Source organism: Protomyctophum bolini (genome assembly GCF_963924005.1).
Source record: "Protomyctophum bolini genome assembly, chromosome: 9".
Classification (NCBI taxonomy): Eukaryota; Metazoa; Chordata; class Actinopteri; order Myctophiformes; family Myctophidae; genus Protomyctophum; species Protomyctophum bolini.
Genome location: NC_137870.1, coordinates 5,031,407 through 5,056,606, shown reverse-complemented (window position 1 = coordinate 5,056,606; position 25,200 = coordinate 5,031,407). Strand labels below are relative to the sequence as shown.

The window sequence follows — 25,200 nt, the reverse complement described above, 5'->3', positions numbered from 1 at the left end:
CACGAAACGAAAGATTGTTTTAAATTTGAATCCTGAAAGCAAGTCGACGTGAGGTTTCCACCCGACAAGACGAGCTTATTGCCAACGACTTTTGCATAATCATTTCCATGTTGACCAACGTTAACACATTTTCAAACATCCAAACGTATCAGGAATGGCAGATCTACAAGCTTACGAGTCACATCATGACGTGTTATTTTTTTGGGGAAAGTAAAATGTATTATTTCAGCAATTTCTTTGTATATTTAAGCTAAGTTAACCTGATGGTCAACGACCAAAACGTTGTTCCATTCACATTCAAACTTTTAATTTATTTTTTGCATTTGAAGACAGTGTGCAGGAGTAAAAAAAGAAAAAAAGACAGACACCCAGAGTAAAGATCACAACAGTTTTAATATCTTGAAAAAAAGAAACAAAAAAAACAATCCCTCCCAAACCGCAAGTAAAACATCGTTCTTACAAAACAACGGCTACGAACTCTAGAAGCTCACAGAAAGAAAATATATAACACCACCAACCAGGACTTTTTAAGATTCAGAGAAACATGATGATGTACAAATAAAAATGAACAAAAGAAAAAAAAAAACGAACGAACGAACGAACAACATTCGACCCCCAGTACAGACAAAACAAACTGCCAATCAGCCCAAAAGTCCCCCCGTTTTTCCATTCACAGTAGCTGTGCACATCCTTTCGCGGCCAAAAGGCCGACCAGAGGGCCATCTGATCTGATCCACAGGATGCGTTGGCAATGAAAGGTATGCAAATCAGAGTCTTCATCTTTCCCCCTCCCTCCCTCCCTCCCACCACCCCCCTAATAACGACCCCTGGGCTGGAATGGTGTTCTGTCCGGTCAGCTGAATGGATCTCGTCCTCCTTTAGTATGGCCGGTCTCTTCTGTCTTCTCTATGGTCACCTCTGTTGGAGAGAGGGGGCAGATTAGGAGGAAACATGAAAGCGTTTTGATTTACAGCCCACTTCAATGAGACCAAGAACACGTGGAATAAAGATCTGCTATTTTTCAATAGCTAAAGTATGACGATGCTTAAAAGGCCAAAAGGGATTCCAGTCCAGAATGGGTTTTAAATCTACCAACTCTAAAGGCCTATTCATAGTCTGGATTTTCGGTGGTGAGGTGACCACCGCTCCGGTGGTGAGCTGACCACCGGAGCTGAAATAACGTTGAGCGGTGGTGAGTAAAAACAGAGAGAAGGGCTGGAGCGGTGGCGGTGGTTTGCTCTTCACCGCGGCTCGTGACGTCATGTTGTAGTTCGGTGGTCACCCCACCACCGAAAATCCAGACTATGTATGAGCCTTAAGCGGAACATTTGAGAGCCAGGACGAGACTGCATTCATTTCAGATGATCCTGAAGTTCTGTCAACTTTTAGGTCAATGCGCCCTCTACTGGACACAAGTCAAAAATACATGTGAATGGTACCCAGTGGTTCATATACCACATAATATGCTAGTCTTATTTTGGGGCGGGAACCCCTTTGTGTTTTAAGCATTACGTTATACTTTATCGTAGCACGGCACACGCTACGAGCTTGAAGGTCTGCTATTTTTCAAAAATCGTGAAATTGTGTCTCAAAATTGGAATATATATATATATCCTTTCAGAGCGAACATTTTTAACTCAAATCTTTGGTCCCTGGAACATCATATTTTGAGATGGGGGGGGTTGGAGACCAAATCCATATAATTCTAGGAGTCCACTGACAGAAACATGAGGTTTATCAGAAAACTGTCGTGATTTAGAAGACATTTTGTAGATCTAAATGGGTTCAACCAGTGGTCTTTGAGGAGGTTCCAACCAAAAGGACTCTTAAGAGATCTTTTAACTCTCAACAGCGTATAAAGGAAACTAAAATGTAGACCAAATAGAATTAGTGGTCCATTTGGTTTAATGTTACACTCAAGAGTAATGTCATGGTTCAACATCTAGATGTCGTAATTTACAAGTGTACACAATTAGAGAATGTAGAATAGTTATTTTGTTTGCCCGTTATCTCGCCCTGTGGCACCAACGTCAATACAACATGGAATTGTGAAAACAAAATCTTATCATAGCAGACAACAAAATATTCTATGTTTTGGGTCGGCGAGGCCAAATGTCATCAGGTGGTCACGTGGCTCAAATGCTGAATACATAATGGACGTCGACATGTAAAGGGTTGAAAAACGACCCCCGTTTGAATCCAACCTGGGGCACTGTACTGTCCCCGCTCACCTCTGACTGTTCATTGTCTTGTGTGTCGCAGACAGTTCACTAGAGACTGTCCTAATATGAATAAAGCAGAGATTGCCCAAAACATAATGCATTTGAACTTGGCCAATGAGACCAAAAATGCAGCCGTCAAAAATGTGTTAAGCATGTCCTCTTCAGTACACGATATCTATATGGAACAACAGATCACTTTCTCTCTCTCTCCGGGCTGCAGAAGGAGAAGTTGATAACGTTTTGGTCTACTACGGGTGAAATATGTTATCCACCAAGCTCATGGATAACCTCAAACTAGACAAAGCAGAAGCTAAATGGCAGTCAATAGTATTTTAGTAGCCTAGACACAATCTATGTTGATATTACAGGTAGGCTGGTAACCAAAATCACACACACCTTTCCAGCAGATTTCGTAGACCCATTTAGGCCTGACATTTAAAAAAAATCTTCTAAATCATGACAATTTTCTGAAAAAAACCCATGTTTCTATGTCAGTCGTTTATTATTTCTTGTCAAGGACCCCCAGAAATATATGCAATTGGCCACCGACCCCCATCTGAGAATATGTTGTTCCAGGGACCCCCCCCCCAGATCAAATATTTTAGTTAAAAACTTTGGCTCTGAAATATATATATTCAAAGATGTGCGCCACATTTTTACAATTTTTCTAAAATAGATAGCAGATCTGCTATTTTTCAACAGCTAAAGCATAACATAATGCTTAAAACACCAAAAGGAGTTCCCGCCCAAAATGGGTTAATCATGTATGAGTCTTAGCTTATTTTAATGTACTTCTTAAAATATAAAAGTATTGTATTTTAGCTTCCATGTACAGAACTTCACATTCAAATTGTCCATTAGTTTTTTTTGTCTTAGTTTGAAGAATTATAAAAACCCTTGCACAACCTTAGAAATGTAATTTGAAAAAACGTAATACAATTTCAGATATCCTAAAAACAAGATAAAAAGAAGAAGCATGTGCTCTTCAACTCACCGTCCTCCCATTTTGTATCCTCCTCCTCCTCCGTAGCCCCCACGGTCTCCCCCGCGGTCTCCCCCACGGAACCCTCCACGGCCCCTGAAGCCTCCGCCGCCTCGGTCCCCTCCGTACCCACCTCGACCGCCGCGGTCTGACGGGACAGAAACAAGGACATTCTTTAAGAGGCCGCAATTTAAGGATTAATCACAGACACACACACACACACAGGCAAGCAAGTTTAACCCATTTTGACCTGGGAACGATTCTACAAATGTTTTCTGAAAAACCCAATGTCAGTCGTTCTCCAACATTTTCATGTCAGCTATGAGCTTGTAGATCTGCTATTTTTCAATAGCTAAAGTGTAACGTAATGCTTAACCCATTCTGACCCGAGATCAGATTCTAAAAATGTCTTCTACATCCTGACAGTTTTCATTCTGACCTGAGATCAGATTCTAAAAATGTCTTCTATGTCAGTCGATCTTCGATGTTTAAAAAATAGCACCAAAAGGGGGAACCCCCCAAACTTGCATCGGTCTACCTCTGTCCGACACAGGGATAAAAGTCGGTCTAATAAAATATAAAATAACATGGCCAAATAATAGCAGCGCACACCAATGGTGTGCACCAAAGTTGCCTTTACCAAATGTGTGTGCCAACTCATGCTTCATGGATGGAAGCAGCTTTTGAAGTTCTGTTGCATTATATTGCTAGTCTGGCCTGCCCAATCAATTCAAATAGGCCATACTCATATCTTACAGTACTGTAGGGCTTGACTTTACCAGTCACATGGTGCATAGCAGCAGTGTGTTAAAGTTAATAACCCCAGAGGAAGACATTTCTAGGCATGTAGCCTTCAATAGTCCATTATGCACTTGACTAGCATAGCAAGCCTGCTGCGTTGTGCCTGCTTCGGTCATGTCATTCACATCACCATAAAATGTGTTGTTGGATACAGTTTCTCCCTCGGTCATTTCCTCGCATTTCTAGTTTACCGGTATTTAAATAATGTCATGCACCATGTGTCCAGTGCATAGGCTACTGCAGGCCTGGTTTGACTAGATTTAGAAGACATGTTGATGCTCTTGCTACTGAAACGATCGTTAATTTATATGGAGAAATGGTGGGAGGACAGCAGTGTGAAGTTGTCCGGTAGGGGTCTAACTCTATATCTGTCATCAGTGAATACACTCTGCATGAAACATCTTTTATTATATTTGAGTCATGAAGCCATGTTCATGAGGTCATGAACATGGTCCAACTTCCTTCCTGGACTACAAAGTCACACCTCCATGCAGCCTCCTCCCTCTCCACAAGGAGGGGGAAGTGCACTGAAGCATTATGGGCATCGTAGGAATTCAGCGATCCAGTCAAACACACAGACAAATACTATTAACAATAACATTGAGTGACTGCAGTTTCTTCCAGCGTTGAAATATCCCTTTAAAGATCTCATGTTTTAGCTCACACATTATGACATGCCCAGAACATGGACTCCAGAGTTCAGAGGGTTAAATCAAGCAGGTGACAGTGATTGACACGTACCTCCTCCTCCTCCTCCTCCACCGCTGTCCCCGGGTTTGGGCGCGCCGCACTTGTTGCATTCATACCGCCGTGCGAAGTTCATGTTGCCGCATGAGCTGAGGAAGGAAAGGCCAAGAGAGACTGAGTGTGAGCACCATGCATCACACTTTAGTACTAAAGAGAGACCGAGCAGCCGTCACATTTTATTACTAATGCCAAATTTCAGGAGCGGACATCTCTGAAAATGACAAACGTATATACGAAAAGCCACGCTTATATGGTTTAGTTTGTGTCCTCGACTAATCCAATACCAATTTACAATTTAGGCATTTAGCACTTAATCCAGAGCAACCTGCAGTAAACAAGACCAGTCCACCACATGGTAATACATTCGTCTAACAGTAGAATATCTGTAAAACGAAACTATCAGTATACACTATACAGGGCTTAAAGCCAAAAACAATCCCAAGACTGAAAATGTTTTTTTGCAAATCTGCACTGATCTCATTAAATGACCCCTATGAGATCCTCAGGACTGAAATCAGTCCCCAGGACTGAGCACTTTAAGCCCTGCACTATAGAATGCTATGTAAGTTACATAAGTTTAGTCTTTGCATACGCCTGTAAGGTCATCGAGGCTAGTTACAAGTGCGAGTGAGTCTGCAGTTCTGATTGCTACGAGGAGTAAATTCCATAGTTTTGGAGCCAGAAGGGAGAAGAGTCTGGGACGCGTGGAGCCTTCGTTGTCCACGATGTTTTTTAGTGCCAAAGGCAGGGTCTAAGTTTCTCTAACCACTTGCAGATCGTTTCATTTCAAACCAACCATTAATATCACAAGAGGTCAGGCAGTGTTGTTTTCGTCGAATAAAACAAAGATGATAAATATTCATTATGACGGAAACAAAATGGAAACAAAATGAAAACTAAGCTATGACGACTAAAACTAAGACTAAATATATTGACCATTGTCAACCAATTAAAACTAGAATATAAAATGTTAGGAAGGGACTAGTGGACAAGAGATCCAGTATAAGTCTTGCTTAAATGCTGAAAATACCTCACAACACGTCGCGTTACTTGCAACGCGTTGTGAGCTTATTAAAATCAGCCATTACGACTGCGTCAAGGCTCGCCAAAACTCATTTTAGTCGACTAAAACCAACTGTAGATTTAGTAGACTATAAATCTCATGATATTTAGTCGACTAAAACTACGCTGAAACGTTCCAGGTGACTAAAACTAAATTAAAACTATTCAAGAGAACTAGGACTAAAACTAAAATCAAATTTTGCTGGCAAAAAAACAACAGTGGGTGGTTCAGGGTTGTGTTCATACCTGTTGGGGCACGGCCAGTCTCCTCCCTTCACGTCAAAGTTAGGCCCTCCTCCGCCTCCGCGTCCCCGTCCTCCAAAACCTGACACGGCAAAGAACAGACATCATATACCTGGGATCAACCATTACATCATCGCCCAATCGCAGTCATTATTGGAGATAATGGCAATTTTTTTTTTGCATAATCGTCAAACGTTTCCATGTTGAAAAATGCCCAGACGTGTTTAACAAAAATAGCAGAACTACAAGCTTAACACGTCACGTCGCATAATAAAACTATTTCTGCCATTTTGTACATTTAATTTGTTGTTTTATGTGTGCAAATTTGTGATTACAAAGCCTTAAAAGGCAAACTGAATATGCATTGAAACGTTCCAATGTTCAATTGGAAAATTGCAAAGAAATTACTTGTGTCAGACATTCTGTTAGTCCGACCTGCATGGCCGGTTAACATTTTCAGAAAACGTAGGATTTAGGTCCAAATGGGACTAAAGACTCACCCGTGGCTTAGGTTAGGTATAGTGTTAGTTCCTAATTATGGGAGGTCGGAATGTGACAAGGGCCAAGGGCCCTCCCTGTAACTTGTACTTTTGTAGAAGGGGCACAAACTAATATCGTTTATGCAGTTTTGCTTTTATTGAATAATTGATTGAACACGTACGCCGTAATATGATTTGGGTGTGTTCTAAATAAAAGTGTTTGTGTTTATTATCGTGTAAATCTAATTATAGTAAACTAATACCATTATACTAAAATGGATAAAGATGAAAGGGAAAAGATACCTTTTTCCCAGAACAATAATGTTTCAAGTTTACACATACAAATTACATTAATCAGTGCACTGCAGATCAAACGGCAGGGACAAATTAAGAAATTGTTTCAAATTTGGTGTTTATCGGGTCTCAGAGACGCGATACATTTTGCACAGAGGAAGGCGAGGCGTTACCATCGGTGGGTCTAGAGGAGGACGTAGTTTAGACCAGGGTTTTTGGCAGCAAATTTAGATTTTAGTCGACTAAATCTACAGTTTATTTAGTCGAACAAAATGTGTTTTGGCGGGCCTTGATGCCGTCGTAATGACGTTCTTTTTCAATTGCAGAAAATAGCCGATTTACAAGCGCGGCGCGCTGTGAGATTGTAGATAGTCTATTTTCAGCATGCAACAAATTGTAAAATGACTTATACTGGATCTCTTGTCCACTATAGTCCCTTCCTAACATTTTAGTCTAGTTTTTATTTGTTGACGAAATTGTCAGTATATTTAGCCGTCATAGCTTAGTTTTCATTTAGTTTCCATGTAGTTTGTCAGTGGAAAAAAAGTTAGTCGACGAACATTTTTCGTCTTAAGTTTTAGTCGACGAAATCAACACAGGTTTAGACGCGTACCTCCGCCGCCGCCTCCTCCTCCTCCTCCTCCTCCTCTTCCTCCACCTCCTCTTCCTCCTCCTCCTCCTCCTGATGATCCTCCTCCCCTCTGTGTGAACTCTGCTCTCCGGGTGGCAAAAGACACTTTGATGGCTTTGCCTTGGAACTCCTTGCCTAGAAACGCAAAATTACATTTTGTTTTCTTTTTTGCAATTATTTGCTTTGACGTTCATTCAAAGTTTTAATTATTCTCGAAATTACAGTAATCAAAAACTCATTTTCGGTGTCGTCGAGTTATACAATAAAAAAAACATAGAAAAACATCACAGTACATCAGAAGATCAGGAAAATAAAAATACAATACAAGGTATACTTGTGAAATTACATAAGTTTACAAATCTAAAAAACACATTGTGGGGGTCTGTGTGCTCACCAAGGATTTAAAACGATGCAAGGGTACCAATCTGGTCAATTTAAATGTCTTTTGTAGGTCACATAGTTTGTGATGACATTTTATTTTTAACCACTCAACCCACACTTGTTATTTTGACATCAATACCACATCAATACAGCATGGAATTGTGGACACAATCTTATCCAACGATAACAAAATATTCTTTAGTTTTGGATCCGAGGCTAAATGTCATCAAATGGTGGTTCCGTGGCTCAAAATGCAGGGGAAAAAAATGGACCTTGACGTGGAAAGGGTTGAAAGCCACTGTACGAGTCAACTGCTTCCAGTAGAGCAGAGAGAAGACTCTTACCGTCAAACCATTCGATGGCAGCTTTGGCGGACGGCGGGTCTTCATAAGAGACGGTAGCCTCTCCTTTTAGCCGTCCGGTGGCCTTGTCGGAGTACAGGTTGATCATGAGCAAGCCTGTCTTCTTGTTCACCTACAACAGAGAGAGAGAGATCGGTCCTTAAAGTGTGCTACAACTTACAATCAGTGTTGATTTCCTCGACTAAAACTACGAAAAATGTCCGTCGACTGCCTTTTTTTCACTGACGAAAACTAAATGGAAACTAAATAAACACTCAGCTATGGTGACTAAATATATTGACAATTTCGTCAAATAAAAACTAGACTAAAATGTTAGGAAGGGACTAGTGGACAAGAGATATAACAGTATAAGTCATTTTACACTTTGTTTTATTATTATGGCAAGTATATGCAGAATATAGCCTATGCTGCATGTATTATGCCATATTCAGGTTCATACATGTGCATAAATAGGAAATGTATGTGTCTATATAGCTTATGCAATTCATATTTCCATGTGAGGGGGTGCGTCAGCTAGGTCAGGAGGCAACAGGGGGTTGCATGCACGGCCAAAAAGGTTTTGGGAAACCACTGGGCTAGATGGAGCAACGTGCGGTGGCTGCAGCAGCACAATGGATTGAGAAAAGCTTAACCCATTCTGAACGGGAACCCATTTTGGTGTTGGCATCATGTTATGCTTTAGCCATTGAAAAATAGCAGATCTACAAGCTCATAGCGCGCCACCGAGTGGCGCGCTATGAGCTTGTAGGTCTGCTATTTTTGAAAAATCAGAATGGGTTAAGCGCACCTTGATCACACCGATCTGTTTGAAGTAGTCGCCCACTTGCTGCGTCGTGACCTCCTCAGACAGTCCCTGAACGAAGATGGTGTTGTTGTCGGAGTTGTCCTCGCTGTTCCCGCTGCCGCCGCCGCCCCCGGCTGTGTGTGGACGATGACGAGGATCCAATCAGGGGAGAGATTTAAACGTTAGAGATATATGTATGTATGTATAAATATATACCTGCAACCTCGCGATAGAGCGCCGCAGTCCCTCCCCCTTTCAGAAAAACGAGTGGCCCAGGAAGTGGAAGCCCCATGCATTCTCCCATCGGCACTTCTAATATAATTAATTTAAAGACTGTTACGCCGCGGACAAAGCCAAATCATGACAATGAACACAATATTTTGGGCCGATCAAATAATTTATAAGACGAAAAATAAAACAAATAGTGTTGTCTCCTGACTTTCTTTTCTTCTTTCTAATGATTTGATCGTCCCAAAATATTGTATTCATGGTCATGATTCGTCACGATCCGAATTGGCTTTGTCCGCGGCGTAACCGTCTTTAAATAAATTATATTAAAAGTGCCGATGGCAGAATGCATGGGGCTTCCACTTCCTGGGCCACTCGCTTTTCTGAAAGGGGGCGGGGACTGCGGCGCTCTATTGACACGGATCGCGATATAGACGTGTATACATGGGTTACACGTCGGTTTCCAAATAATTACCCTCATTTAGACCCCATAGTTCCGCGTTATCTCGGTCTGCTCCGAGTGCCGCGCTACGAGCTTGTTGTAGGTCTGCTATTTTTGAAGAATTGTGAAAATGTGTGCAAACCTTTGATTATATATTCTTTCACAGTGAACGTTTTTTAACTGAAATCTTTGCTTCTGAGAGAGTCCCGGGAACAACATATTTGGAGATGGGGGGGGGGGTGGCGGCCCCCCCCCCCCCATCTCCAAATACAGATAATTCGGCCAAATACAGATAATTCTGGGGGTCCTTGACATAAAACAAATGTTGAGCAGCACTGACAAACAGGATTTTCAGAAAACTGTCTAAAACTGATTTTAGAAGACATTTGTACAACCTGTTCTCAGGTCTAAGATGGGTTAAATGAGACTCTCTAGTGTTAAGTTAACCACACCCAAAGCCCCCAAAAAGTCAAGAGCGAGGATTCTTACCCGGTTCATCCCTCGAGCTGTAGTCTCGAGAGCCTGTAACACAGCAGAGTAGAGAGAATGGAGGGGGAAACCGTGAGCAAAGGAATCCAACACAGCATGCAGTGGTCCATACACACACAGACACATTAACTCATTCAGCCACGATTCCTACAAATGTGATGCATAATAAAAAGCTACTTTTCTTTTGTGTTTAAAAAAGAAACAAAAAAAGATCTCATTCAACCAAGTCCATGTTTGTTTTTACAGGTTCCCTGCGGTGTGTTTCGAGACGGTTGCATCATATACCAACACCTTATTGCAACAAGGACACAAATAGCTGTTTTTTTTCCCCCTTTGTTTGGAGTTTAGATAGAAAAATAAAAAAACCACCAGAATGTCTCCAGGTCTAGAATGTTTTACCTTTATGTTTTACCGTCTTCACATCGCACACACGCACGCGCACACACACACACACACACACACACACACACACGCACGCACACACACGCGCGCACAAACACACACCCTTCCTCCTCTGGCATTTAAACATTCAACCCATGTCTTCATGCAACAACAGTACCATATTATTTTACAACTCAACCTCCATTGTTCTTTTTACCATATTCTGAAGACCATTTATAAGAGATCCTGTTAACAGGTGGACTTTCCCTTGGGATTCGAACTTGAAAATGGTGGCATTCACTTTTGTTTAGTCTCCCCCCCACCGCCCGTCCTCTCTTGATCCCCTTGTCCCTCCCTAGTTTTCCTTTCATTCTTCCCTTTTCCTAAAAATCTAATCCTCTCCTCCTCCTCCTCCTCCCCAACCGAGACAGTTCTGATGCTCGTCACTTACCACCGAAATTTTTGTAGCCACCTCGGTCACCACCTCTGCAGAGGAAAAATTGGAGATATTGATGGCTTTTCCTTTGTGTCCAATAACAACCGGGAGCTCATAGCTCCCCTACATCACCATCATCATCACAGAGTCATGTCGCGACGTACTGCGACAGACAGAGAAACGCCTCCGCCTCCTCTCTCTCTCTCTCTGGCGAGGGGAGTGCGTTACGTCTCGGGGATTACCGTGCAGATCAGTTGGACAAGACGACAGACTTGGACGTCTCCGGGCTCAACGGATGGAAGCCCAGGCTCGGGAGTAGAGACGCATGATATAATCAATCTGTGTAGCGCTGTCGAAATTATCGGTCTCAATATATTCCAGATTATTATTAATTTTCGTTAATGGCTTTGTACTCGCAGAGCAGCAAGCCTGCCTCAGCCAATAGTGGGGCTTACCATCTATCAAAATAATTTAAGTTCAATATGTAATTTATCGCATCGGACGATATGCAAAGTAATCGGAGATTGGATGTCGTTCATAATTCCAATATCGTGCATCTCTACTCGGGAGGGAGAACACCCAGTTATCGTTATCGTGTCACTGAATCTTTACACAATTTTGATAGTTTTTTTTTTGGTTAGATTTTTTTTGTTTTAACCACTTAAACCCTATGTTACTTAGTTGACTGGAGCACCCCATGGGTCTACTACGCTAGGCCTGCTCCTGTATATATATTTTTGCTGTACACTTAACCCATTCTGACCGGGAACCCGTTTTGGTGTTAGCATCATGTCATGCTTTAGCTATTGAAAAATAGCAGATCTACAAGCTCGTAGCGCGCCACCGAGTGGCGCGCTACGAGCTTGTAGGTCTGCTATTTTTTGAAAAATCGAAGAACGACTGACATTTTCTAGAATCTGATCTCAGGTCAGAATGGGTTCATCAGACCAGTGTGTGTCCAGTGGAAACCTCGTATGAATCTGATCTCAGGTCAGAATGGGTTAAAATATTTTCTCAGAAAACGGCACCATCTACAAGCTCGCAGGGCACCGTTGACGACGCCACGCGAGCTTGTACATCTGCTATTTTCACCGAGAAGGAACGATAGGGTTCAAGTGGTAGGGTCAGATTGGATTAAAAAAGAAAAAGTAAATATATAATATACGGTAATATAAAATATAACAGTAAACAGCCGAGTTGCCAAGTCAACGCCGTTGATTACATTGAGGTAAAAACACAAAAAATGGGCCAAATTAGCATTAATGGGTCTGTGTCACTGGACAAGCGCTCTTCCAGCGAGTGCACCATGTGAACGGTCCTTTTACTGAGGTCCATGTTTTATGTCAATCACTTTGACACCTGTAGTATAAAACGCACATCCATGTTAACATCAAATATAACAACACTTTGAATGAAACCTGTTGAATGTGATGCAGCTCAGTCAGAATGTGGGCTCCAGTTCAAGTGCATTGGGTTTTTTTTTCTCTCCAAAAAGGAGGTCATTTCATCGGTTTAGCAAGAACCGAGGGGGAAAAAAAACAAGTGAAAAATAGACCCCAAAAAAAAAAGGAAAATCAGGGTGTATTGTTTGCTGCATAATAGTTACCTACAGACATCTGGCCAAGTGGAAATCAAATAGTTTGCAGCCAGACAGAGCAGTCACGATGTGGCATTTAAATCCAGACATTTGATGATCTATTAACCTAAGGTTTTCCTATGTATGCGCCTGAAAAAAAGTGACTAAATTGCATGGCCTTTCCTTTCACCCGTATAGTAAGTAATAAAATAAAAAGTCACTTAAGCCCCATTTTCAGTAGTGAAAAAAAGACTTGAGGAAATGGCTTCAAAAGAGTGCTCATACCAAGGAACGCTGAGGTCTCGTCAAGCAGTCTGGCTTATAAACACCAGCGGGCCCATTTATATACAATTAACTTTAGTTAGAGCTCTCTCTCCCCCAACACCCCACCCCAACCCTCCATCCAAAACAAAATGGCCAATCAACTTCCTACCCACCCGCTTCGAATGTCATCAACCCATAATCACCAGTAGGTTCATTACCGAATGCAATCGAGCCACTAGGCTTGCCTTCAGCCTACTGTCTGCAATTAGGAAAACACAGAAGTGGAATTACTGTCGCCGAAGAAAGGACATTGTAAAAACTGACTTACGTGGCCGGTTAAGACCGATATGAGGTTAGGGGAGACTTACGTGGGCCGGTTAAGACTGATATGAGGTTAGGGGAAACTAACAGACTTACGTGGCCGGTTAACCCATTCTGACCGGGAACCCGTTTTGGTGTTAGCATCATGTTATGCTTTAGCTATTGAAAAATAGCAGATCTACAAGCTCGTAGCGCGCCACCGAGTGGCGCGCTACGAGCTTGTAGGTCTGCTATTTTTGAAAAATCGAAGAGCGACTGACATTTTTAGAATCTGATCTCAAGTCAGAATGGGTTCATCAGACCAGTGTGTGTCCAGTGGAAACCTCGTTATGAATCTGATCTCAGGTCAGAATGGGTTAAGACTGATATGAGGTTAGGAGACTTCCGTGGCTGGTTAAGACTGATATGAGGTTAGGGGAGACTTCCGTGGCCGGTTAAGACTGATATGAGGTTAGGGGAGACTAACAGACTTACGTGGCCGGTTAAGACTGAGGTTCAGGGTTTCTAATAGTCGGCCTAACGCGACTAACACCACGCCGGGCGTCTCTGCGTGTCCTAATCGCAGCCAGTCGGCTCCAGGCCGAACCTGCTGGCTCAATTTTATTTGAGTGACAACAAGTAAACCCTCTGGTGATTATCTGTTGACTTTCATTGGAATCCACTATCCTAAACTACACAGGCAGGGATTTGTGAATCAAGAGCAGGGGACCCTGTCCGACGGGGGCCTAGAGAACTCCTGGTTCAACACGCATTGTACCGTTTGCCGTCCCATCTGAGGGCTCTGCTGATGCAGTTAAATACCAGTGGGTTGTGGTCCTCCTCAGTGAAGCACGCTTCAAGCTCTCTCAAAAAACACATCAACCGTCTCTCAAAAGAGAGAGAACCCATTATACTGGAAATGTACATGCATGCTGTTGGGTGGGTGGGTGTCCATTGAACAAGTGTTTGATTCAGAGACAGTTCTAAATGAGTCGGGTAGAAATGAGGGCTGCCACGATTACACGTTCACGTTGACGATTAACTGTCACCCTAGTAATAGTGATTAATGATTTTGGGCTTTTGGCGTTGGAAATGGGGACAGTTAATTTGAATAGAAATTACATTTCCGTTTGCCTTTTAGACTTCGTAATGGAACAATTTACAATTTAGGCATTTAGCAGACGCTCTTAATCCAGAGCGTGGAAAAGTGCACAGGGCAGATATGACAAATGAAATATACAAATTTTCAGAATTGTATACTTTAAAATGGGTAAAAATGTAATTCTGCTTTGAATGGGGGGGTTGAACATCTTTTAACACAGAAACGGATCATGACCAAATAATTGCAATATCTCAAATAGTTGCAATTAAGAAGATTATGAAATTAATAATTGTGACAGCCCTATACTAGTAATAAAGAAATGTTAATGAAGACAGGTGGGGAACTGGAACGGGGCTTTATGGTCGGCCTATAGAGCTTAGCAGTGTGGGCCCACTGGAAAATCTGCCATTCATTTTTCCCCCATATAGATTTACAAATTTATATCGATTATTTGAAAAGCTTTGAATCTGTGAAAAAAAAATTTAATGAAAAAACTCTAAACAAAGGTATTTATTAGGTCCGGGACTGTTAAACGAGTTAATTGAGATTAATTAATTACAGAAACATTATCATGTTAAACTATTTTAAAACTTGCTGAAAATAGCCTTTTATTTGTTGACAAAATTGTCAATATATTTAGGCTTAGTTTTAGTCATCATAGCTTAGTTTATTTAGTTTTAGTCGGTGAAAAAAGGTAGTCGAACATTTTGTCTTAAGTCGACAAAATCAACACTGTCGCTGAGATTACTTTTCTTGTACCAGTGGATGGGAAATAAGTTTAAAGGAGAATTCCATGCTAGAAGGCTTTCTTACCTTTATTTGTAGTTGTTTCGTCCCAAACCAAGAGGTCCAGGTGTTATTTTGTGCAAAAGTACATTATTGGCTATTTCCCCTACCATAAGCCCTCAATGAATTGAATGGGGCGGTGTTGCGCCAATTTGCTTATTTTTATCGCTCAAAAATCAATTTTACTTTACTACTTATTTCGATGGAAATAAGCACATATGGGGAAATATCCAATGATGCACTTTTGCACAAAATAACGCCTGGACCTCTTTGGTGGGGACGTTACAAATAGGTAAGAAAGCCTTCTAGCATGGAATTCTCCTTTAACACTATGGTACATTCGATCCTTTCCCCAATCTCTCACTCAAATGCTGCGTTCACACAGGCAGACGAACGACGAAAGAGAGTATCATTTGGAGCAGCTACATGCATGATTGAGTCTTTGCATCATCATGTTGCTGGCTTCCATTAACAATGAATGCTCAATGATAGAATGTATCTTTGTGTCTGCCCGTGTTTAATAGTTAGCGTTTCCAACGTTCTGAAATGTGCTTGCTGCACAACCCTGTGGAATGTACTTCCCAAAACTCTCAGAGACATGCCACCACCCTTCAAACCCACCTCTTTAATGTTGCTTTCCCCAGATATCTCATTCCACTGTTTTAATTGATTCCTTATAGTCCAAGTTATTTTTTGTTTAGTTCTCATGTCCCCCTTGTAAAGTATCTTTAGGCACTATATAAATTTGAGATATTATTAGTAGGGCCGGGACTAATTGCGATTAATTTAGATTAATTAACTACAGAAAAATTAACGCGTTAAAATAATTAACGCATTTAATCGCATATTTTGTTTTCACCGCCGAACCGGAACGTTTCTCACTGGGCGCACGTTTCCACTTACCTAAGATGCTGACGCACCCAGCAGCAACATTGCTGTCTGAGCATTCACTTCCGCTAGTACTAGACGATAACAACAAACTGAAACGGCACACGTTAAGCATGAATGCAGACCCAAATAAGAACGCGCAGCTTGGGAAATTTAGTGGGAAATTTAGATTTAAAAAGCGAGCGGATGGAAGCGTGGACAGAAATGCAGTTGTATGCATATTATGCAACAAAGAATTTGCCTATCACCGCAGCACATCGTCCCTCACATATCACATCAATGCCAAACATGTTGCTGCTAGCGTGGAAGTTCACGTTACTCCGTCTTCTTCAACGTCGCAACCTACACTCGACCTGATGCCTGGTTTCAGAGGCAATATGACTAAGTCCAAGTCTGACAAAATAACAAACTCCCTGGCTTACTGGGTTGCAGTCAACTGTAGACCACTTGCGACCACTTTATGGCAAAAATGGCACTGATTTGTTGGTTTTGGTTTAAGTACCACCTGATGAAAAATAAACAATGTTTTGTTGCTGAAGTTTATGTATTCACTATTCATTCCTTTACTCATAAAGTCATAATACCAAAATCCATTTGAAAAAATTGCTTTCTCACTGTTCTCGGGTCAAATAATGATATGCGATTAAAATGCGATTAATCTAGATTAATTAATCGCAAAGCCTCTGATTAATTAGATTAATTTTTTTAATCGAGTCCCAGCTCTAATTATTAGTAGTACTTAAGCAAAACAATTTTATCGCTTAATCTTATGTACATAGTCACTATGCATTGATTCAATCGTATAACAGAATCCATTTGAAAAAAATGTTTCTCACTGTTCCCGGATAGAATATTGATATGCAATTAAAATGTGATTAATCGAGATTCATTTAAAGAGCAGTTGAGACAAATGACAGTCTAATTAATTAGATTTTTTTTTTAAATCGAGTCCCAGCCTAGCATTTATTAAATGTAGTGTATCATAAAATTAATTAAATTTGAATTTTTCCTTCACAGAATCCAAGGTTTAATGGTGTCACGATTCACCAGCATCCTGGACGGCTTTTGATTCTAGGCTCAGAATAATTTATATAAATATTTGTGTGCATCTAAATCTCTATGGGGAAGAAAATAAATTCTGTGGGTCTAGAAAACCACGCCCACTGCTATGCTCTACATGGGGGATGGGTACATTCATGCAAAGGGGGAGGGGAGGGAGGCTTATATAAGTGACGTCTAGGGTGTGTTTGGGGGGGTACCTCAGGGAGGGGGGGGGGGGGCTGGGGGGGCAGTGGCGCTCTGCAACTTACCCCATAGGAGGTCCGCCGCCTCTTCCCCCGCGGTCATACCCGCTACTGCGCTCGTAGCCGCCGCCGCCGCCGCCGCCACCTCCGCGATCCCCGCCGCCGTAGCTACGCTCTCCGTATCCTCCTCCTCCTCCTCCGCGATCACCTCCGTATCCTCCTCCTCCTCCTCCTCCGCGGTCTCCGCCGTAGCTGCTGCCGCTGCCGCCACGGTCTCCCCCTCTCCCCCGGCCTCCTCCTCCTCTGTAGCCTCCTCCTCCCTCCGAGCGATCCGAGTCGTCTCGGCTGCCGTACCGGCTGCCTCCCCGGCCGCCACCGCCACTCTCGCCTTCTTCGCCGTCAACGCAGACAGAATACAACACACTTTAGATGCCGTGATGCGATGCGTATCGCAGACACAACACACACACTTTAGATACCGTGCTGCGATGCGTATCGCAGACAGAACACACACACACACACACTTTAAATACAGTGATGCGATGCGTATCGCAGACACAACACACACACAAACACACTTTAGTACCGTGACTAGTGCTGCACACGTAAAAGGAAATCGTGATCTAGATTCAGACACCTGTGACAGTCTACATTTGCACACTAGCTGCCCTTATGCTTTTGCTTTTGAAGAGAGACTTCAAGGATTAAAATAAGTCACGCATTGCAGCTGTAAACATTATGGTTTTACTACAGTGGGTTTTAACCAGTGGTCCATGGAGGGGGGGGGGGTTCCAGGTGGTCCCCAAAATGTAGTTGATAACCAAATGGACCATTAGAGATCTTTAAATCTTGAGAGCGTCAAATGGAAACCAAATTGACTCATAAGAGTAGAATTATTGTCTAACATCTGCATTACTCATAAGAAGTCAATTCAATTACAATTAAAATAATGTAGAATTATTGTTATTCTGGTCCACTTTTGCCCATTATCTCTACTAATGGTACCAGCATGGAACAGCATGGAATTGTGGACACCTTATCCAACGATAATGAAATATTCTTTCGTTTCGGGGTCTGAGGGGGCTATAAATGTGTCGAATACATAATGGAACTTGACGTGAAGAGGGTTGAAAAACCCACTAGGTCGAGTACTTTTCTCAACAATCAGACCACTACAGAATTCTCACCCTCGCTCCTCCTCCCTCCATAGCCGCCGCCACCACCACCACCGCCGCCTCCGCCACCACCACCACCGCCACCGCTAGCGTCTTGTGACTGACCACCGTAGGAGCCCTGCTGACCATACGAACCACTGCCCGGCTGCTGGCCGTACGACGCACCGGACCCCAGTCCTCCTGGCTGTCCTCCGAAAGACGCAGGCTTGTCACCATACCTAGACCAAAAGAAAAAGAGCAGAGGATTAGTGTCCTGTTGGCCGTATATAGGGCTAGTCTCCCATTGGCCGTTAAGCGGTCAGCCAATCATGAAAGTCTCACTGGTAGACCACGTGACTAGACTTAGTCACGTACAACGGTGAAAATACAATGGCCTACATTAAGCAAACATTAAAACCAACCCATTTAGGCCTGGAACTCCATTTGTGTCGCTTTAGCTTTTAACGACTTTAACCCAGTCAGCAGGGGAACCCCTTGGTGTTTTAAAGCATTATGTTATACATTAGCTATTGAAAAATAGTAGCTTTACAAGCTCGTAGCACGGCACTTAGATCTGCTATTTGAAAAATGGTGGCGCAAATCTTGAATATATATTCTTTCAGAGCAAACGTTTTTAACTCAAATCTTTGCTTCTGGGGGGGGGTCCCTGGAAAAACATATTTTCTGATGGGGGTCGGCAGCCAATTACATATATTTTTGGGGGTCCTTGACATGAAAATGTTTTGAGAACTGCCACCACAGAAACATGTGTTTTTCAGAAAACGGTCATGATTTAGAAGACATTTTGTAGAATCTGGTCCTCAGGTCATATATATCAATACAACGGGGGGGAAACGCCCTACAAGCAAACATTGAATCCACCCATGTGAAAGCAGGAAGCAAGCACTGGAAGGATTTATTTACTTTTTTTTTTAACTAAATCAACTACAGTGCATATAATATATGAACATCTACCGGTATGTCGACTGCATTTTCAGACATTTCGGTTAATTGGATAAGTTCTTAAAGGATTCCCATCATAAAGATCACACGTCGGCCCCTTCAGTCCGGTATTAATATGAAATAAATCCTAGTCCTCAGACAGTCTAATCCTCTTTCCATTTTCATGTAGAAACCGTTAAGGGGAAGAGAGGGTGGGGGAAAAAAGGGGAAAATAAATCCTGTTTTTCTTGGGAGTAAACAGCAAATCAAAGTCTTTGTGATATGTAGGGCTGTCATGATCATCACATGGTACAAAAAAAAGGTAAAAAAATAAATACATTTGTTTGGCTTTTAAAGGCAAATTAACTAAGACATTGACATATTTAATAACGTTATACTGGTTTTAAATAGCTTGCAGCGTGTTGTGAGCTTGTAGATCTGCCGTTTCCACTATTTTCGGAGAATGTTTTCCAACGTGGAAACGATTATGCAAAAAATAACAGCGATTGGGTGGTTTAGTGGTTATTGTTTAAGGATTGTGACAAGGCCATGTAATCTTACGGGAGATGTCCCCATAATGTGTCGGAAAGGTATCGGTATAGGCCCTTATTTGTCATATCGGTATTGGTGAATATGCAAGTCTAACCACCGATCCGACACAGGGTTAAGAGGTTGACACTACAAATGAAATGTTGGGGCATGTGGAGTTTGCTTTCGAGTTGCCCAAATTGCAAGTGCACATGTGAGTGAGGAGTCTGTTATAAACACAACACAAGATAGATATAGCTAGATAGCTATAAACACAACATGAGATCACAACACTGGTATCGGCTAACACAGACATTGTGGTATCGGGACGTCTCTAGATCTTACCCAACGGGATCCTGAGCGGCAGGCGGCTGTCCATAACTGTCGTATGCCGGCTGGCTTCCATATGCTGCCGGTGGTGGTGGCTGGCTGTAACTATCTGTGACGACAAACAACAAATATGACATTTAAAAAGCTTCCATATGCTACCGGTGGACTGAGGCTGGCTGTTAACGACAGAAAGACAATGACATTTTTTTTACATACTGATACACACAGGGTCACGATTACAAATTTGATTAAATTGTGTTTTATTTACGTTACCATTTGTATTTCCGTTTGTGTTTTAAACTTCGTAATCACAGATTGCACAGGGCAGAAAAACCCTGACATTTAATATTTACCTTTAAAAAACTGATAAGTATAGGGGGAAAAAGTCTTCAATTGCAGAATTAGATTTATTGAACAACGTTCCGGTCGTTCAAACCTTCAGGCATTTAAAAAAAAAAAACTGTACAAAATAGCGGAAATAGTTGATTTACAAGCTCACAAAATGACCTGCTTGCATTTCTGCTTTAAAAAAAAAATAGATTTGCTTTTATCTCAAGTAATTGTTGTGACAGGCCTAGTATAGCAACAGTCCACAACCCATCTAAACCAACAGAACACGTCTGCTACAACTAAAGTAGGCCAGCAGACGAGATGACGTATCGTACCTGTTTGTCCTCCTCCATAGCCAGCAGCAGCACCACCGTAGCCCTGACCTCCTCCTCCGTAAGAGCTGGCTCCGTTACCTTGACCGTAACCCTGGGTGGGTGGGGGGGGAAGCACCAAGGACACTTAACACAATTTTGACCTTGGACGTGTATACACGTCTTTTCTAATCTAATCGCAGGTGGCCTTGTTTCGCGCATGCATGTGCGCTGCCATTCACTTCCTTGTTTATGGCTCAGAAAGAATGGCTCGTATCTCCTAATCTAGGGAACTCTCCGTGGTTTCCACCAGAAGGACAATATTAATTTCTGACTTCAGCATGCCTCTCGTTTGAAATATAAACGCTTCTAGAGAGACTTTAGGTATACCAGCGTGAGGTAAGAATGGAAGATTATGCCCCCTCGTTTTTGGAGGGAACGGAAGGGGGGGTCCTTTCAGAGTCAAATCTGCCACATCTGCTGGTCACTTTAGCACCTATATTTTAAAATATGCTGGCAGCATCCATTGTGTTTATAACAGGCCATATTTATTCAAAACGGACTGCTCTACATCGAGTATGTAAGGGGAGAGCTATTACTAGGGATACAACACACCTGTTACACAGCCAATACCATCTATTACCATCAGGGTCGACGGTACACAGTACTGTATTTATGAATAAGGACTTATTGTGTATGTGTTTTTTGTATCCTGATGACTGCTTGGCACAAAACTAATTTCCAAAATAAAGTATCTAGTAGCCACAAGCTAAACAGGAGATTGGTAGTGAATAAATTGTGAAGATGTGTTACCTGTCCAGTCGGCGGACTGCCATACGATCCGTAACTATAATAAGATAAAAATAAAAAAGGTCACATTAGAACCAAAATGTCACGTATTTATATTCTCCTATTTTATCATCAAAATATTGGGTCAGGATTCGACACAAACAAGAAAAACCATCGCCATGAATTCAAGGCTTCATTTGGTGTGTAATGATTAATAGAAGAGACATGTTTTGGGTGAACTGCTCTTTAAGACATGACCACTTATACATTTTTATATTTGGTGTAATAATAATCATAATACCTTTGTGCCGCACCGGGCTGACCGTAGCCCGAATCTGTAAAAAATAAAAAATAAATTAGAGATGTTCTGATGAATTGGAGAGAAAATAATGCAGGACCCCAATGTAAACAAGTCTTAGTTATTTTCTTTTCTGGGTTTATCCTCTTAGCAGCAGACACATTGTAATTGCTTTCCTCAAAATGTGCTTATTTATTCCACAAACGTTTCAATCCGATTATTATTAGGCTTTGGAGTAGCTCTGCTCCATAGCGTTAGGAGCTATGCTTCTAATTCAGTGGATTTCAACCCTTTTCATATCAAGGACCGTGATTTTTGGGCATTTGAGCCACGGACGACCATTTGATGAGATTTAGCCTCTCAGACCCCAAACGAAATACTTTTGCGTCATTTTCATCTTAGGTGGTTATACTTATAATGCCTCTCGGGCGTCTCCCTAGAGAGGTCCTCGAGGCACGTCCCACTGGGAGGAGACCCCGGAGACCATGGCGCAGATGGAGGGATTACATCGACTCACTGGCCTTGGACCATCTCGGGATCCCCCAGGAGGAAGTTACTAATGTTGCTATGGAGAGGCCCCCGCGACCGGACCACGGATAAGCGGTTGAAGATGGATGGGATAAGATTCCATGCTGTATTATTGATGCCGATACCATATAGGAGAGATAACAGGCCAACTTTGATCACAATAACAATTCCTCTACATTCTCTAACTGTGTAGACTTCTTGTAAATTAAGCAATGCAGATCATTTAACAATTACTTTTTTTTTTAACTCTTTAGTGTAACGTGAAACCAAATTGACACTTACGGGTCCACTCCATTTGGTTTCATTGTACACTCTCAAGAGTTAAAAGATCTAATAAAGGGTCCATTTGGTTACATTACATCCTTTAGCTGGGGAACCACCTGGAACCCCCTCAAGGTCCACTGGTGGTCCCCAAACCACTGGTTGAAAACCACTGTTCTAAGTCTATGGACCATGAGAAGAAAATTACTCAAAATCACAAATGTGTGTGGATGGCGAATGGTATTAAACCCTCAAAACAGTCAGGCCCGATGACATGATCTTTGTTGGTATGGTAATCTCTCTCTCTCTCTCTCTCTCTCTCTCACACACACACACACACACACTTAATTCTGGGAAGTAGGTTAGCCCGTTAAGCTTGAGTTATGCTCGCTTGACCTAAAAGCTCTGCCTGCATTATTAGAGCTTGTAGATCTGTTCTTTTTTTTCTCCACGGAAAGAAGCGACACCGTTGTACTAGGATTCAAGTATATAAAAAACAAAACGAGGCCTCCGTGAAATGAATCACCACGCCGTGCGTGTGCGGCAAAAAAAATGGCGGTGGATTTCCACCACCGTCCGGGGTTTGGACTAATACCTGGATCACAAAACACAAATGAAAAATAAACGCGTAATATACGTGAGAGTTGAGAGCAAAACAACAAATTCCGCACCGCCGACAGGTTACATCTAACCAAAATTAATATATATTTTTTGTATTCTCTTATTTGCTCTAATCATGTCTTAGAGAGATAACATAAGTATTATCATGTTGTAGATATTTTATTTTGTTTATTTGCAATACACCAATCATGTAAAAAATGGGGGGGGGGGGGGGAGAGATTCTATATCCCTTGTTTACAATCATGTTCTAAATGTTTTTATTATAACTTACAGGTTGAGGCCTCGTATAAATTAGCCCTTGGGCTTCTTGCCTCGTCCTAGCACTTTCCCCTCATATGTTTATGTTTCATTGTATTTGTATACAGTGCTCAATAAAAACCGAATCAAATCTAATCTAACGGATCTCTGTAACTCACATCCCGGACAAACAACAAAAGAAAGAAATAAAGCCGGCCGCCCGGGGTCACATCATCACAGGCAGGCAGGCTAGCACCACCACCAACAAAGATCAGCTAGCATGTTAGCCTAGCATGTTAGCACGCGTCTAACGTCGGTTAGCCACTAAGTAAAGCTCAAAACAAAAACAAACAGCCTCCGTTGCAGTCATTATAATTAGCGGAACATGTATAATTACATTGACGTCTATATAAATATGTTATACATTAAGCTATAAATGCAACGAACGCGCTCGCGCTGCGTTCCACGACATAGCCCGAGCCCTGGCGGTTGGTAGCGTGGCCTCGCTCGCTAAGCTAACGGCTAGGTTTTGATGCCATTTCACGCATGCACAACAACAACACATATTACCTGAAATCTGTGCGTATAATATATATATATAAATAACTTGGGTGGAAAATATAGAAATATATACACATGTTATTCTTACCAGAAGCCATTCTGCTTCTTCTGTCGATTTAAAAACAACAAGAAGTTATTTCTTTTTTTTCCCTCCTCTGCAACACACACTGGAGTGGATTAAAATGGTTGTATGAGGAAACACTGACACCGCTGGTCCGCAGCGACAAATATACACTACAGTCAAGAGAGCAACGCTGTTGCCAGATTGTGCGAGAGAAATAAGCAGCCAGGTCTAAAACAAGCTTAATTATTATTCATAACTTATTTGCAGTCGTGGAATTTAGTAACTAGTACTACTAAGTACATTTACTTAATTTATGTACAATTTTGAGGTATTTTAATTTGTACTTCTCTCATCTTATCTCATGGCACAACATATTTTGCTTAATGTGGGTGGGGGCCCTTGACATGGAAATGTGTGACTGTGAGAATCACTGGTTTAAACAACTTTTAGGATAGCAATTACAAACAATTAAGCCTAAATACGCAACTATAGACTTTAGATAAGAAACATCACCAAAAACGTTACCACATCGTCTTCTTTTAAAAAGCAAACTAAAACCTACCTATTTCCACTAGCTTCCAGATAGATTGTGGAGTGTGTAGTTTTTATTTATTTATTTTACTAATAACTAATTTCTGTAATTTAATCATATAATTGTCTTAATTTTTGTAAGTATTGATTTTTGTATTTTCTTATTTCTATTGTATTTCAATGAAGCACATTGAGTCTGCACTTGTCGTGTTAGTGAAATGTGCTTTATAATAAACTTGACCAATATTTACAAGCAAATTTTCAGAAAAATAAGCCCAAGGACGCTTATAATAAGTAGACATGGCAACCCTGGCAAGCCAACCAAACCGCTTCCTCTTTGGAGAGATTCTTCTTCTTGTTTTAATGTGCTTTTCCGGCAGGCTGTAATGAGTGAAAGCGTAATGCTGCCCTCCACAGGCATATACAAATTGCATATTAGTAAAAAAAAAATATATATATATCAGTGCATTGCTGTGTTGAAATGTAGAACAACAAATCACATCTCACACCGGCCAATCACAATTTGCATCCTCAATTTCCTTCCTCACTTTTCCGTTTATCAGCGTTTCCAGACCTGAGCAGACAGGCGCG

General features: G+C 41.7%; 1 protein-coding gene across 1 annotated transcript; it reads right to left on the bottom strand.

The window, feature by feature from the left end:
* Positions 1-374: 374 nt before the first annotated feature.
* Positions 375-24,234, bottom strand: taf15 (TAF15 RNA polymerase II, TATA box binding protein (TBP)-associated factor). Its single transcript, XM_080771640.1, has 16 exons — positions 24,103-24,234; positions 21,810-21,843; positions 21,533-21,566; positions 20,744-20,834; positions 20,094-20,187; positions 18,313-18,517; positions 17,191-17,525; positions 10,980-11,014; positions 10,148-10,180; positions 8,992-9,122; positions 8,187-8,316; positions 7,444-7,596; positions 6,061-6,139; positions 4,747-4,841; positions 3,217-3,352; positions 375-918 (listed from the first exon to the last, which is right to left on the bottom strand). Exons 1-16 carry the CDS (start codon positions 24,110-24,112, stop codon positions 879-881), a joined length of 1,635 nt encoding a protein of 544 aa, XP_080627766.1. The 5' UTR covers positions 24,113-24,234; the 3' UTR covers positions 375-878.
* Between the last annotated feature and the right edge of the window lie 966 nt (positions 24,235-25,200).